The sequence below is a fragment of the Ursus maritimus genome, unplaced genomic scaffold (assembly GCF_017311325.1).
Source record: "Ursus maritimus isolate PB19 unplaced genomic scaffold, ASM1731132v1 scaffold_35, whole genome shotgun sequence".
NCBI lineage: Eukaryota > Metazoa > Chordata > Mammalia > Carnivora > Ursidae > Ursus > Ursus maritimus.
Genome location: NW_024426119.1, coordinates 9,806,595 through 9,823,404, shown reverse-complemented (window position 1 = coordinate 9,823,404; position 16,810 = coordinate 9,806,595). Strand labels below are relative to the sequence as shown.

The following is a 16,810-nucleotide window of genomic DNA, read 5'->3' as shown; positions in this document are numbered from 1 at the left end:
CGGGCGGGGAGAAAGTAGGCCGGATCACGTGGGCAGGGTGGGGGTGGAGGGGTGCGGCTGGCGATGTGGCGTTCCCGCGGGCTCGAGCACGTGACTTGGCACAGTGACCTCATGCGGGGACCGTTTGGGACACCGACAGACTTGCCCAAGGGAACGGTAGGGGGCGGAGGGCGGGGTTTCGTGGGGGCCGAAATGGTTTAGTCTGTTATGTATTATCAGGACTCTGGGACTTCCGTATTATCAGTACTTGGCCCTGTTACTTAGGATTTATCCTCCACTAACCGCCTATTTAGACACGAGTTGTTCACCTATAAGGTAAAATCAGGTAAAAAAGTAACTTTCAGAAACCCCCTTCCAACCACATTGTACCCTCACCGCAAACCCCTCCCATAGAAACCAGCAGCCACATCCCTCCCGTGTGTCCTAAAACTTTGGTCCTGTTCGTTTCCCACAGAAATAATAAATGGAAAGATGCAATAGCTTGGAAGTTTTCGAGGACCCCAAAATCACAGACTATGGAGTTGGATCAGGGACTAAGAGACTGGGAAATGCACATACTGTATCCATTTCTCCCTCTGGACGTTTCCCCACTATACTACCTGCACCAGCCACATCTGGTTTGTAAGAGACAGTTGAATAGGGCAGGAAGTGTAGGCATTAAACTCATTCTCCTTCCCAGCTCCACTATCTGTCTACAAGACTCCCCACCAGTCCTGACGAATTCATTGGATAAGGGAGAAATGCTTAGGAAATATCACAGGAAAGGACTGTTTGTAAAGTTTATTATGTGATTCTCTCCAGTTGGTGCTCATAACAGAGTGGAGTTGAGGCTGGAACTTCAAACTAGCTTCCCCTTCAACATAGATCTGATGGGAAGACAATAAACCTCAGTCAGTGCCATCCTCACAATTTTTGCCATACCAAAGTATCACTTGAACTACTATTACTTAAAATATACAAAACTTGAATAAAAGTTATAAATCAGGCTTCATAATCCTTTAGTAAATTTAAAATCAGTATCACCTGACCACAAACAGAAAGTAACTTAAAAGTCAATACAATGCAAATGAAATATATTATCAAATTCTACCAAAGTAATATTGTCAAAGATGCTGAGCCTGGGGCCTGCTCTCTCTTTCTTAAAAAGATATTCAACAAGTTTTAGAGAGGTAATAAGGCATAAGTCTTTGAAACTGAAGCTTTCTCTTGATACAGAGGATTAAAAATAATATATTTTCAATGTTATTTAATTCTATGTCTCTGTACGACCTTAAATTACTTCTCATACCACAAGAAACATATGTCCCACCCTTTGGTACATACTAAATGTACTAGATCAACATTGGTGGCATACGTAACATAGTACAAATCCTGATTCTGCTACTTACTGGATTTGATTTTAGACACTTATTTTCTCCATGCTTCAATTCCTTTATGTAAAAGATGGGAATAATCTCTACCCCTTAGTGTTGTGTAAGAGATTAATACAGATACAAAGGGCTTGGCCCAGAATAGGCATTCAGTTAATGTCTCCTCCATCTCCCTTCTTCCAAGTCCTAAAACTTCCTTTTCCTTCTCTAAATCCCTCTAACCCTTCTGAGGAAGCCAGTCTTTGAAATGGCCGCCAATGATCCCTCCCTCCTGGTGTTTATATCTTTGTGATGTCCTCTGCCACAGTGAATCAAGGTTGGTCTGTGCGACCAATAGAATATGGCAGAAGTGATGATATACCACTTCTTCTTTTTTTCCTTTTTTTTTTTTTAAGATTGTATTTATTTAAGAGAGAGAGCACAAGCTGGGGGAGGAGCAGAGGGAGAAACTGAGCAGGGAGCCCGAGGTGAGACTCCATTCCAGGACCCCAGGATCATGACCTGAACTGAAGGCAGATACTTAACCGACTGAGCCACCCAGGAGCCCGTGATATGTCATTTCTGATGCTAAATCATAAAAGACATTGTGGCTTCGCTTTCCTCTCTCTCTTGGATCACTGGCTCTGGGGGAAGCCAGCTGCCATTTCATGAGAGGCCCATGTGGTAAAGAACTGAAGCTGCTGGCCAATAGCCAAGAGGGAGGGAAAATACCTCCATTTAAACTCATCACAAAATTGAGAGGGAATAAATTATAGAGAATGAGGACCTAAGGCTCTGAAACAGAGATGGAGGTAAGGCAGGATTTAAGGACCCCAGATACAAAGTGGAATGATGAGGAAACTGACTTGAAGGGTGGGGACATCACCTGCAGACCTACAGCAGCAGTTTGACCACAATTCATAAGCAAAATTTGGGCTATCTGGCTTACCAGCCTTAGGTTCCCAATGGAGCCAAGTCACTTGGGTCCCCTTGCATGTAAAGAGACCACAGAACCAGCCCCATGGGGAAAACCAAGCCACACTGTGAGTGAAATAGTATAGGATGAGGAAGCAAGTTCTCTTTGGCACCTGCTACCTCCTTAGCAACTCCAGCATCTCAGGTGGGTGAGAGAGTAAAACAGCCTTATAACCAGTCTCCTCTTATCCACTCACCCCACCTTACCCCCATGACCAAGAGTCTGTTTCCAATCCTGTCAGGACCTGGACTCGCCACACCCCTCCAGTCTAATTTTTCCAGGAGTTGCCAAAAAAATTCACTCATTCTTTCAACACATACTGTGTTGTGCACCAACTATGTGCCAAATATCGTTTAGACATTAGGTATACAGTGACAAAAAAAGCAAAAAAAAAAAAGTATATATATATATATAGAGAGAGAGAGAGAGAGAACATATAGTGTACACAGGAAACAGCTTGTATATATATGCAAATTGGCTGTGAAAGAAGATAACAGATTCTATGCAAGGATGATATTCAAAATATTTAACAGGGTACACAGCATAAGCACCTACCCATCAAAACAGGTCTCAGGGGTACCTGGGTGGCTCAGTTTGTTAAGCATCTACCTTTGGCTCAGGTCACAATCCCAGGGACATGGGATAGAGCCCCATGTCCAGCTCCCTGCTCAGCAGGGGGCCTGCTTCTCCTTCTCCCTCTGCCCTTCCCCCGCAGCACATGCCCCCCCCCTCAAATAAATAAATAAATAAAATCTTTAAAAAAAAAAATACAGGTCTCAGTATCATCTGAATGAAGACTGTCTGTGAACAGTTCTTCTACCTGTCCTGGTAAGAAATCATAGTACTGCTAGTTCTGTGAAGGGAGTATACCTGTAGACTTTAACTTTGATTAGGGAAGTGAAGCAAGTGACATTTGAGCTGAGGCAAAAAGATGAGGAGTGAGGCCAACAGAAGAGAGGCAAGGAGAACATTTCAGGAGAGGTAATAGCATGTGTGAAGGCGGTAAGGCCCTGCTCCCTCAGGCTAGCCCATCAAGAGCCACAAGGTAACAGGGAATGCCTCCATGTCTCTTGTCTTTGTTTCATCTTCTCAGTCCCAGATCCCTTGACATGGCAGGAATGGCCATCTATGGTACCTGCCCTCACATCTCATAGCTTGCCCAAGAGAGAGGGTCTGAATCTCTTCCTTTTGTTTTAGTTTTTAAAATTCCAGGAGAGGACTCTGATAGGTTGGGTATCTACCCTTGTGGTAGGGAGGTAGGTGTGGGGCAGGATATAATGGCAGGATATAAATAGCCCCACTAGAGACACATGATTAGTATGGGGAAGGAACAGGTTTACCAAAGAAAGGGAGTTCGTTCCCCAAGAAAGGAAAATGTAGACAGATAAAACAAAAGATGTCCATTACATAAAGGAGAGAAAATAGCTATTTGAAGTGAAATGGTGGCAGCAGAAATGGCAGTGTGCAGCTTCAAAATATATTTTGGAAACTCGGTGAGAAAGGAAGATACTATTTATTCCTGAATTCATTCATTTTTTCATCAAATATTAAGTGTACATCCATTGTGTGCCAGATACTTCCAGGCACTGAGTATTCAGTGATGAACAAAATAGACATGGTCTCTGACCTCAGGAAGTTAACATTTTAGTGGAGGAGACTGACAATTCACAAGTAAACCAAACAATATAAAATTACAACTTAGCACTAAGTGCTAAAAGAGAAACAAAGTTCAAGGATGAAGATTAATAGGAGAGATCCAATTCTGTGGTGACATTTAAACTGAGGCCTGGAGCCAGTGGCAGGAAAAGTAGAAGAGGGTTCCAGCAGTATGGTTAAATCCCTAACATTCTACATATCCTTTCTTATCAAGGAAAAGCAGTGCAGCTTTAAGAAATTCTCCACCTCCACATTATATTCCAAGGGTGGTCCAGAATGGCTAAATCAGTAAAGTAAACTCATCCCTCTTAATATTGATTGGCTCGGGAGCCCAAACCTAAGCCATTGTTTGCATAGTATTCACCTAGTGATTGTTACTGATTCTGGAGTTAGCATGTGACCTAACTTGGCCTGATTGGACCAAAGGGAAGGGGTTTTGTTCCATTGTGAGGGGATGCACAGTGTTCTGTCTCACTGACTTGAACAAAGAAGTAAAGAACCCCTACCACTCCTGGCTTCTATGACCTAGAAGGGCCAGCTTTAGGATGAAGCAAAATGAGTGGTAGAAGGAATCTTGGTTCTTGATGATGCCCTTGGGCCACTGGATATATCAACTGTAACATATGTTCTCCCTCTGAGCTTCCTGCTATGAGAACCATATTTTTTGTGTAAGCTGCCTTGAGTCAGATTTCTGTTACTTCAGCCAAATACATTTTAATCAATACACAAGCAACAGAAACAGCATATGCTAAGGCCCTGAGTTGGGGAAAGCTTGAATAATTAGATGCGTATAAGGGGTCACATAATGAAACGATCCAATCAGATTATCTTAAAGTGCAACCAGCCTTCCCCATGCATACCAAGCTTCTAGTCGGCTTTTCAGTGCCTTCTTTGTAGAGATGAGTGGATACCCAAGGATCATCAAGCATTGGAGAAGACACTCAATATAAAATCAGGACAAAACAAAACAGAAAATAAGGTCTCCAAGGATACAGAAGCAATTACAGGAACAAGAGAAAATGGGAGGGAAACTATAATTAGTATCCTTAAAGATAAAGAGGATATTGAATAAAAGGAGGGGAGCTGTAAAAAACAAACATTCAGAGAATAATAAAGAGCTTTTAGAAATTAAAACTAGGATAGCTGAAAGAAAAAAATAAATAGAGTTGGAAGGTAAAAGTTGAAAAAATATTACAGAAAATTGGACAAAAAGGATAGTGGTGGACAGTAGAAGAGGGAAAAAAAGAAAATTAAAGAATCCATTCAGGAGGTCCAACATCTGAATTATATGAATTTCAGAATGAGAGAAAAGTAAAATAAAAATGAAGGGGACCCACTGAGTGCCCAGCACAAGGAATGAGAACAGATCTACACCACCACATATCAGAACACTGGAGTCAAAAAGAAGATCCTAAAGGCTTCCAAGACATAACACAGAACACATAGAGAGGATGAAGAATCAGAATGACTTCAGACTTGTCAGCAGCAATACTGGAAGCCAGAAGACAATGGAGCAACATTACCAAATATTTGAAGAAAAATAACAACCTAGATTTTTTCACCCAGCCAAGCTATCAGTTAAGTATGAGAATAGAATAAATACATACAGAGTCTAAAAAGAGTTAGCTACCGTGCACCCTTTTCTACAAGATATTGAAGGTGTACTCTACCAAAATGAGGAGTAAACCAAGAAAAAATAATAGGATCCAGGAAAAAGAGTATCCAGCATAGAAGATAAGTAAAGGGAATCCTCAGGCTGCTAGTGAAGAGAGACCCCAGGAGGATAGCTTTGCATCAGGCTTAGAGAGCAACCATTTCAGATTAGAACAGGAGGATGAAAGGCTCTGGAGGCATGTGTCTAAGAAAAAAAAGGGAACTGATAAAACCGATAAATTATCTGATTGTATTTGAATATATTGAGAGATTTCTACTTCTAGAAGATAGTATGAAAATAAATTGATAATAAGTACATAAGCAACTAAGTAAAAAACCAAATAGATAATTTGGGGGAAAGCATACAAGAAAGGAAATGTAAACAGTACACTAGCTGTCACAGCTGGTAAATAACATTTACACACTCATAAAATATAAACATTCAATATCGATCTAACTAAAATAACACTACATTAGGAGGATAGAGAGAGAAAGTACGTGCATTTTTATGGGAAGGATGAGAGAGTTAAGTCATTTTAAAAATAGAAGTCAGTGGATAATATCAGAAAGTTAGAAATCCAGAAATGGCATGATATTTAGAAAAATCAACAAATGCCAGAAGCAGCTAAAGGAGTTGTTATCTCCTTTGAGCAGTGGGAAACCAAGTGGGATAATAGTTCTATTTTACATTGTTTTGTATAGACTTGTATGTTCATGTATAACTTCCATAAAAACAAATAAATACTAAGTTAAAAACCCAACCATGGTTTCAAACGAAAGAGTTTAGGAGGAGAGAGTAGAATGAGAAGGAGTCTAGGTACTGATTTCTTAGGAACTCTTCATTTACATGTCACTAGCTATCAGAGAAGCATCTCCCTCACCTCTAGCCCCTACTCCCAGTGGGAAATACATCTGGGTTGAGAGAAGAAAGTGTTGACAGGAAGAAAAAAAGAAAAGGAGAAAGAGGAGGAGGAGGAGGAGGAAGAGGAAGAAGAAGAAGAAAGAAGGAGGAAGGAGGAGGAGGAGGAAGAAGAAGAAGAAAGAAGAAGGAGAAGAAGAAGAAAGGAGGAAGAAGGAGGAGGAGGAGGAAGAAGGAGGAGGAGGGGGAGGAAGAAGAAGTAGGAGGAAAGAAGAAAGGAGAAGGAGACGAAGAACTAGAACTTGAACTTCTGGGAGCGTATCCACAGACTAGAATACACAGGAAAGGGGAAGAATCCATAAAAAGCATGGCTAAGTTTATCTCCATAGGGGGAGGAGGCTTTGCTTGGAAGCAGGTTCTAACTTCTGGGAGACCCAGGACCAGCTGAGGTCTCCATTCTTGAAAAGCTACTAAATATGGACCAGGAAATGGCTTAGGAGGGGAACTAAGGTACTTTTCACTTTCACCTTCAGCTTCTTCTCCCGGGTTGGGTAATAATGTCTCATTCCTGAACACCGGTTCCTGAATGGTTTCTTGCCTCCACTGAATACCTCCTCTCTGTCTGACCTACCTCTATTAACATCTTGTAAGCAAAGCTAGTATCTCAGAGCAGCACCTCCTCCAGATACCTCTGCTTCTCCCTTGGTTCAGCTGAATTACATTTGCCTTATTCATACATAAATTCTATTTCTTCTTCTCTGCTTTGAGAGACACCAGGGGGATAAGCAAGTTTCCCTGATAGTCTACAGCCCCTGCCCAATTCAGTTTTCTTCTCTGCTTCCCACTCCCTCTAGCCTACTCCTTGCTTACTAAAACTCTAAACTACTGCATAGTTCTGTCAACCACCTCTACTGTGGCAGTCAATTTATCTATTCCCTTCAAGTGTTCCCTTTCTAGTTCTCCCTCAGCACTTTGGGCAGAAGTTCAAAGGCAAGGAGCAAATATATAACAGTCTAGGCTACTCCCTGCTACCCTGCTGGAATATATGTATGGCCCTCCTCCTGTTAGACTAAGACAGGGTTTCAAGGTCTTTTGCTGTGGTCATCTATTAAAGTATACCCTCAGTACAGCAATATCAGTAACCTCAGAGAACATATGATTCTCAGTAAACGGAGCCCTCTCTGTGCAGAGTGACATCTCAAAGCCAGAGGGCTACAGGCCCAGCAGACTCTGGTAAGAAGAAGAGAAACATACCTGTGTCCACTGGACAGGATTCACAAGTGTGAAGCATGTGGTGTTGAGAAGCATGGGCGGGGGGATGAGAAGACCTAAAACAATAATTGTAGAAACAGGAGCACATGCACATCTAGAAAATGTTTTCTTCCCCCTTTTCCATAAACCTTGATGCAGAACCTGTCCTGATGTAGAAAAATATGGTCTACTGAGGTGACATGACTTTATGAGTATGAAAGAAACACAGGCTCTAGAGACAGCTGGCCTGAGTTCAAATCCCAGCCAGACCACTCACTGGGATTCTTATGTGCCATAGACTCCTTTGGAAGTTTAGCAAAGACCATAGATGACTTCTCAGAATAATGTTTTTAAGTACATTTTTAAAAATACACCCATGATATTGTACACCCATTTTCATGGCAGCATTAATTCACAATAGCCAAAAGGTGGAAGTAAACCAAAGTGTCCACTGACAGATGAATGGACAAGGAAAATAGAATCTTATTCTGCCTTAAAAAGAAAAGAAATTCTCTGGGCGCCTGGGTGGCTCAGTCGTTAAGCGTCTGCCTTCGGCTCAGGACGTGATCCTGGCGTTCCAGGATCGAGCCCCACGTCAGGCTCTTCTGCTGGGAGCCTGCTTCTTCCTCTCCCACTCCCCCTGCTTGTGTTCCTTCTCTCACTGGCTGTCTCTCTCTCTCTGTTGAATGAATAAATAAAATCTTTAAAAAAAAGAAAAAGAAATTCCGATACATGCTACAACATGGATAAACCTTAAGGACATTAGCAAAAGCTAAAGGAGTTCACCACCACTAAACTGGTCTTAAAAGAAATGTTAAAGGGACTTCTTTAAACTGAAAAGAAATGGCACTTAATAACAAAGATAATATGCAAAAGTAAAAATCCCTGGAAAAAGTAGATACATAGTGAATGTAGTGGATCAGTCACTTATTTAACAGGCATGATGTTTAAAAGACAAAAATAATAGGGACACCTTGGTGGTGCAGTTGGTTAAGGGTCTGACTCTTGGTTTTGGCTCAGGTTGTGGTCTCAGACTTGTTAACTGAGCCCCATGCTGGGCTCCACACACAGTGCAGAGTCTGCTTAAGACACTCTCTCCTGGGGCACCTGGGTGGCTCGGTTGGTTAAGCCTCTGACTTTGCCTCAGGTCATGATCCTAGGGTCCTGGGATGGAGCCCCACATCAGGTTCCCTGCTCTGCAGTCAGTTAAGCGTCTGCCTTCCACTCGGGTCGTGATCCCAGGGCCCTGGGATAGAGCCCCACATCGGGCTCTCTGCTCAGTGGGGAGCTTTCTTCTCCCTCTCCCTCCTGCTCCCCCTGCTTGTGCACTCTCTCTGTCGAATAAATAAAATAAATAAAATCTTAATAAAATTTAAGTGGCTGATAAGCACCTGGGTGGAACAGTCAGTTAAGTGTCTGGCTCTTGGTTTCAGCTCAGGTTGTGATCTTGGAGTCGTGAGATTGAGCCCACATCAGGCTCTATACTCAGCGCAGAGTCTGCACTGGAGTCTCTCTCCCTCTGCCCCTCCCCCCTCTCTAAAATAAATAAATCTTTTAAAAAGTGGCTGAATGGATAAAAAAACAAAATCCAGGGGTGCCTGGGTGGCTCAGTCGGGAAACATCTGCCTTTGGCTCAGGTCATGATCCCAGAGTCCTAGGATCGAGCTCCGCATGGGGGGGGGGTCCCCTGCTCAGCGGGGAGTCTGCTTCTCCCTCTCCCTCTGCCTGCTGCTCCCCCTGCTTGTGCTGTCAAATAAATAAATCTTTTAAAAAGTAAAAAAATCCAACTGTATGCTGTCTACAAGAGACTCTTCAGAAGTAAGGACACAGACTGAAAGTGACAAAATGTAAATGTAAATGGAAGTTAAAAAAAAAAAAAAAGCCAGGGTAGGGGGTGCCTGGGTGGCTCAGTCTGTTAAGCATCTGCCTTCAGCTTGGGTCATGATCCCAGGGTCCTGGGATTGAGCTCCACATGGGGCTCCCTACTCAGCAGAGATCCTGCTTCTCCCTCTCCTTCTGCCTGCCACTTTGTCTACTTGTGCTCTCTGGCTCTATCTCTCTGTCAAATAAATAAATAAAATCTTAAAAAAAAAAAAAAAAGCCAGGGTAGCAATACTCACAGTAGACAAAATAAACTTTAAAATAAAATAAAGACTGCAATCATAGACAAAGAAGTACATTACATAATGATAAAGGGGTCAATCCAACAAGAGGACATAACATTTATAAATGCATCCAACATAGAAGCACCAAGATATAGAAAGCAAATATTAATGGATCTAAAGAGAGAAATCGACAGCAATACAATAAGTAAGGGACTTTACCACCCCACTTACATCAATGGATAGATTATCCAAGAAGAAAATTAATAAGAAAACATTGGTCTTAAGCAACACACTAGAACAGATGGATTTAATAGATATATACACAATATTCCATCCAAAAGCAAGAATAAGCATTCTTCTCACATGGAACATCCTCCAGGATAGATCTCATGTTAGGCCACAAAATTCAAGAAGACCAAAATCATATCAACCATCTTCTTTTTTTTTTTTTTTAAAGATTTTATTTATTTGACAGAGAGACAGCCAGCGAGAGAGGGAACACAAGCAGGGGGAGTGGGAGAGGAAGAAGCAGGCTCATAGCAGAAGAGCCTGATGTGGGGCTCGATCCCATAATGCCGGGATCACGCCCTGAGCCGAAGGCAGATGCTTAACCGCTGTGCCACCCAGGCGCCCCATCAACCATCTTCTTTGACTACCATGGTATGAAACTAGAAATCAATTACCAGGGGCGCCTGGGTGGCTGAGTCGTTAAGCGTCTGCCTTCGGCTCAGGGCGTGATCCCAGCGTTCTGGGATCGAGCCCCACATCAGGCTCCTCCGCTGGAAGCCTGCTTCTTCCTCTCCCACTCCTCCTGCTTGTGTTCCCTCTCTCGCTGGCTGTCTCTATCTCTGTCAAATAAATAAATAAAATCTTTAAAAAAAATCAATTACCAGAAGAAAACTGGAAAAACCATTAAAATGTGGAGATTAAAAAACATGCTAATGGGTTGCCTGGCTGGTTCAATTGTTAAGTGCACGGGACTCTTGATCTCGAGGTTGTGGGTTTGAGCCCCACGTTGGATGTAGAGATTACTTAAAAATAAAATCTTTAAGAAAAAATAAACACCATGCTAATGAACAACCAAGGGGTCATCAAAAAAATCAAAGAAGAAATTAAAAAAATACCTAGAGATAAATGAAAATAGAAATACAACACACCAAAATTTGGGAGATGCAGCAAAATGGTTCTAAGAGGAAAGATCATAGCCATATAGGTTTACTTCAAGAAACAAGAAAAATATCAAATACACAATTTAACTTTACACCTAAAGGAGACAGAAAAAGAACAAAGGAAGCCCAAAGTCAGTAGAAAGAAGGAAATACTGAAGATCAGAGTAGAAATAAATGAAGAGTAAAAAAGGAAAAGGAGGAGCATCTGGGTGGCTCAGTCAGTTGAGCATCTGACTCTTGATTTCGGTTCGGGTTATGATCTCCGGGTCTTGAGATTGAGCCCCATGTCAGGCTCTGAGTTGAGTGTGGAGCCTGCTTGGGATTCTCTCTCTCTCCCTCTGCCCCCCCCACCTCCCTCTCTCTCTCTTTCTCTCAAAAATAAATAAATAAACAAAACAAAAAAATTTAAAAATAACACCAGTAAAGGTAACTATAAAAAAAGAAAAAGAGAAAGAAAAGATAATGAAACTAAGAGCTGGAAAGATTAACAAAATGAACAAATCTCTAGCTAGACTAATGAAGAAAAAAGAGAGAGCACTAATAAAATTAGAAATTAAAGAGAGGTTACAACTGACAGCACAGAAATACAAAGGATCATATGAACAACTATATGCCAATGAGTTGGACGATATAGAAGAAAAGGATAAATTCCTAGAAACATAACACTTTTCCAAAACTGAATCATGAAGGAATAGAAAGTCTGAGTAGACCAATTACTAATAAGGAGAATGAATCAGTAATCAAAAACCTCCCAACAAATGGAGGTCCAGGACCAGATGGCTTCACTGGTGAATTTTACCAAACATTTAAGAAAAAGTTAATACCTGTCCTTTTCAAACTCCTCCAAAAAAATCAAAGAGGAAGGAACATCTCCAAACTCATTTTATGAGGGCACCATCACCCCAATACCAAAACCAACAAGCCACCCCACACACATGTGAACACATACACATTACAGGCTAATATCACTGATGAATATAGATGCAAAAATTCTCAACGAAATATTAGCAAACTGAATTCAACAACGGATTAAAATAATAATATACCATGTTCAAGTGGAATTTATTCCAGGGATACAAAGATAGTTCAGCATCCACAAATCAATCAACATAATACACCACATAAATAAAATGAAGGCTAAAAATCACATGATATCTATAGATGCAGAATAGACATTTGACAAAATTCAACATCCATTTATAATAAAAACTCTCAACAAAGATGGTTTAGAGGGAATGTACCTAAACATATAAGGGCCATATATAACAAGCCCACAGTAAACATCATACTCAACGGTGGAAAGCTGAAAGCTTTTCCTCTAAGAACAGGAACAAGACAAGGATGCCTGCTCTTGCCATTTTTATTCAACATAGTATTGGAAGTCCTAGACACAGGAATTAGGCAAGAAAAAGAAATAAAAGGCATCCAAATTGGAAAGGAGCAATAATTTTGTGGATCAGACTTAAAAGGCAGGGGAAACCAACACAAAAACAAAGATTACTTCAAACTACAATGCTCTGGGGCGCCTGGGTGGCACAGCGGTTAAGCGTCTGCCTTCGGCTCAGGGTGTGATCCCGGCGTTATGGGATCGAGCCCCACATCAGGCTCCTCCTCTATGAGCCTGCTTCTTCCTCTCCCACTCCCCCTGCTTGTGTTCCCTCTCTCGCTGGCTGTCTCTATCTCTGTCGAATAAATAAATAAAAATCTTAAAAAAAAAAACTACAATGCTTTTACACATTGAAAGAATTATCATCAAAATGAAAAGGCAGCCTACTGAATGGGAGATTTCTGCAAATCATATATCAGACCAGGGATTAATATCCAGAATATATAAAGAACTCAAACAACTCAACAGCACAACAAAAATAAAAAACAAACAACCTGATTAAAAAATAGGCAGAGGATCTGAGATAGACATTTAGTATATCCACAGATATGTGCAACCGTCATCACTGTCAATTTTAGAACATTTTCATTACAGTGGTCAATTCTTTTTTTTTTTTAAGACTTTATTTATTTATTTATTTGACAGAGAGAGAGCCAGCCAGCGAGAGAGGGAACACAAGCAGGGGGAGTGGGAGAGGAAGAAGCAGGCTCATAGAGGAGGAGCCTGATGTGGGGCTCGATCCCAGGACTCTGGGATCATGACCTGAGCCGAAGGCAGACGCTTAACGACTGAGCCACCCAGGCGCCCCACAGTGGTCCATTCTTAATCTTCATTTTACTTGGCCTATTGGCTGCACGTGACATAGTTGATCAATCGCTGTCTCCTTGAAACATTGTTTTCGCTTGGTTTTCAGGACCGTCCACTCTCTTGGTGTTCCTCCCCCACTGGCCATCTCTTTTCCATTGGCTTTGCTTTTCTTCCCCTGGTGTCCTTCTAGAGATTGGAGTTCCCCAGGGTGTAACCCTTTAAATTCTTCATCTTCCTGGGTGATCTCATCTAGTCTCATAGCTTTAAATACCATCTATATGTTTTGTACTATCAAGTCTAAATCTCTAGCCCAGACATCTTTCACCATCTCTAAGTTTGTGTACATAACTGCCTGCCCCATGTCCCCATGCGGATTCTAATAGACAACTCAACATGTTCAGAACTAACCCTGTTCCACCTGTAGTCTTCCCTACCTCAACTGATGACAGTTTCATCCCTCTAGTTGTTCTGGCCAAAAATGGTAGAGTCATCCTTGATGCCATTTCTCTCTCGCATACCACATTCAATCCATCAGCAAATTCTGTTGGCTCTACCCTCAAAATATTCAGAACCTGGGGCGCCTGGGTGGCTCAGTCGTTAAGCGTCTGCCTTCGGCTCAGGGCGTGATCCCAGCGTTCTGGGATCGAGCCCCGCATCGGGCTCCTCTGCTGGGAGTCTGCTTCTTCCTCTCCCACTCCCCCTGCTTGTGTTCCCTCTCTCGCTGTCTCTATCTCTGTCAAATAAATAAATAAAATCTTTTAAAAAAAATATTCAGAACCTTATCCCTTCTCCCACCTCATCTGTTACTGCCCGGTGCAATCCGCCACCATTTCTAGCTTAAGTTATTGCAGTAGCCCACTGACAGATCATACTGCTTTTATCCTTGTCCCTCTACAGTCTGCACTTAACACAGCAACTAGAGTGATCCTTTGAAAATAGAGGTGTTTTCGTATTACTCCTCTGCTCAAAACCTTGCAGTGAGTCACCATTTCACTCAAAGTAAAAGCCAAAGTCCTTAATAATGGCCCATAAGGCCCTCCAGCACCTGATCTGCCCCTGCTCCATTACTTCTTGACTTCATCTCTTATTACTCTTCCCCTTACTCACTTGGGTCCTGTTATGCAGGCCTCAACTTTTCCTTAAACACCCCAGGCACACTTCTGACTCAGAGTTTGCAGTGGCTAGTCCCTCTGCCTAAAAAGCATTTCCTCCAACAGCATGGCTTGGCCAATCCCCTCACCTCCTTTAGGGCATTGCTCAAATTTCATCTTGTCCATAAGGCTTTCTCTTATCACCTTACTTAATATACAGTCAGCCCTCTCCATCCTCCTCTACTTCCTCCTCCTCCAGTTCCAAACCCACTTACCTTGCTCTATTTTTTCTTTTAGCTATAGCACTTATCACCTTTTAACATACACTATATTTCTTTTCTTTTCTTTTTTTTTTAGATTATATTGATTTGAGAGAGAGAGAGATTGAGCATAAGCCAGGGGGAGAGGCAGAGGGAAAGGGAGAAGCAGACTCCCTGCTGAGCAGGTAACCCAACATGGGGTTTGATCCAGAAACCCAGTGATCGTGACTTGTGCTGAAGGCAGATGCCCAACCCACTGAGCCGCCCAGGCACCCCAACATACACTATATTTCTTATGTTTATTTCTTAGGTTTGTTTATAGTGTCTCCTTCCCCTCTAGAATATAAGATCTCCAGGGGACGCATGGGTGGCTCAGTCAGTTAATTGACTGACTCTTGATCTCAGCTCAGGTCTTGATCTCAGGGTCATGAGTTCAAGCCCCTTATTAGGCTCCATGCTGGCCCTGGAGCCTACTTTAAAAAAAAGAATGTAATCTCTCCAAAGCAAGAAATCTGTTCATTGATGTATTCCAAGGATATAGTACAATGTCTGATACAGAGGAAGTGCTCAATAAATATTTGTTGATTGAATAAATGAAAAATGTGGTGATAATACCTACTCTAAAGTTATTTTAGGGATTAAATAACATGCAAAGATTTTGACACACAATAGACACCCAACATATGTTAGATTCCTCCCTCCTTTCTCCCTTCCCCAAATATCTTTCCCATCTGCCTCCTCTTACAGCACTGCTCCTTCCCTCTTCTCTGAAAATTTTCACTATTCTAGGCTCTCCTTTGAGTTTAAATCCAGGAAAATCCAACAGAAGTCCACAGATGTCATCTGAGAAGAAAAGGAACCCTGGGAAACCAGCTTTACCTACTGCCACACTGTTTATCAAACTAACAAACGGTCACCCGCGGAAGCAGAAAGCCCTAAGGAGATGGACAGGTAAATGTTTTTGTTGTTGGAGTTGGAGATTACTGCACTGACTTTTAAAATTACCTTTATTGAAGTCTAACTTACATACATTAAAATATACACATTTTAGGTGTACTAGCTGATGAGTTTTGACAAATGTATAGGTACTTTGATTTGGGGTGGAGGGCATTAAGATCACCTGGAATTTTGTAGGTCCAGGGATTTAGCAGAGGGATCCTGCCTAGGAAAGAGAACTTCAGGGCTCTTGGAAAACATGCCCAAACAGGGACAAGTGGAGACACCAGGGCCGACCTGAAATTCCTGCGGTCTCAATGCGCCAGAATCCGAACCTCCAGAATGTCTCACAACTTCGTGGCACTTCTTGGCCCTCGTGAGGGAGTGGGCCGGCTCCCTTTCACACCAGTCGCACCTGTATAGGCCAGGAGCAGTGACCTGGGACTGAATCCTCCCTTTGCTCTGCAACTCCCCTGCCACCACCCACACCCCCCATCCCCGCCTACCGGTGGGGGTGGGAGGGGTCCGCTCCAGCCCGCGACACCCACCGGGCCTGATTTTCTCTCCAGCTTCAGTTAGAAACCGTCTTCGGGTCCGCAGCAGTACTGCAGGCGGGAAAAAGCGAAAGCGCGGCACCAGGTGTTGGCGTCAGAAATACCCCTTCGGGTCCGCGGTCCTCCGGTCGCTTGGGAGCTCTTGGCCTCTGAGGCGCGGTCTCCTGAGCCAGCCCAGCAACCAGGCCCTCCCCGCCCCTCTGCGTCTAAAACCCTCTAGAGGTTGCAGGTTCAGCTTCGCTTACAGACCGCAACTCCGAGTTCAGGTTGGCTGGCGAAACTGAAGCAAAACTGGCGGGGGGTGGGGGTTCTAAAGTTGGCCGCAGACTTTCCCCCGTAACTGCGATAGCCCCTTCCGAAAGCCCAAAGCGGTGCGTGCCCATCCAAGAAACCCGTGGGGTGGGTCCACGCAAAAGTCTGGGGGAAAGCGAAGCACCGCGCACGCTGCTGGAAAGCCTCAGGGGTGGTGCTGGCTGGGGGTGGGGCCGGGGGTGGGTCCTGGCGGAGGGCGGGGCCGACCTGGGCTACCAAGAGTGCCCGCCTAGCGTTGCACAGCAGAGGTGGTGGTGGTGGCCCTCGTCCGTGGTTCTTGTTCTGCTTGCGCTCGACCTCGCAACCATGGAGGGACCCCAGGAGCTTCTGAGTGGGAAGCTCCAGCTCTGCTTCACCCCCGCTGCCGGGACCAGCTTTCTGATGTTCAGGCTGAACGACGCGGCGCTTCGGGCGCTGCAAGAGTGTCGGCGGCAACAGGTGCGGC

General features: G+C 43.2%; 1 protein-coding gene and 2 long non-coding RNA genes across 4 annotated transcripts in view; 1 reads left to right on the top strand and 2 right to left on the bottom strand.

The window, feature by feature from the left end:
• Positions 1–289: 289 nt before the first annotated feature.
• Positions 290–16,442, bottom strand: LOC103673393. The gene is made up of 4 exons (XR_005831941.1): positions 16,006–16,442; positions 15,797–15,914; positions 7,748–7,821; positions 290–308 (listed from the first exon to the last, which is right to left on the bottom strand). It is a non-coding gene; the product is annotated as an uncharacterized LOC103673393 (long non-coding RNA).
• On the bottom strand, positions 766–5,101 carry LOC121100206. Its single transcript, XR_005831942.1, has 2 exons — positions 4,842–5,101; positions 766–866 (listed from the first exon to the last, which is right to left on the bottom strand). It is a non-coding gene; the product is annotated as an uncharacterized LOC121100206 (long non-coding RNA).
• Positions 16,443–16,566: 124 nt separating the features above from the next.
• ELL3 (elongation factor for RNA polymerase II 3) overlaps positions 16,567–16,810 on the top strand; it is a 3,306-nt gene continuing 3,062 nt past the window's right edge. The window contains exon 1 of one of the 2 annotated variants that reach the window (XM_040620522.1): positions 16,567–16,803. In XM_040620522.1, the coding sequence (XP_040476456.1) occupies positions 16,672–16,803 (132 nt within the window). In that variant the 5' untranslated portion in view covers positions 16,567–16,671. The remainder of the gene's footprint in view (positions 16,804–16,810) is intronic. The other variant, XM_040620521.1, reaches the window with a different exon arrangement.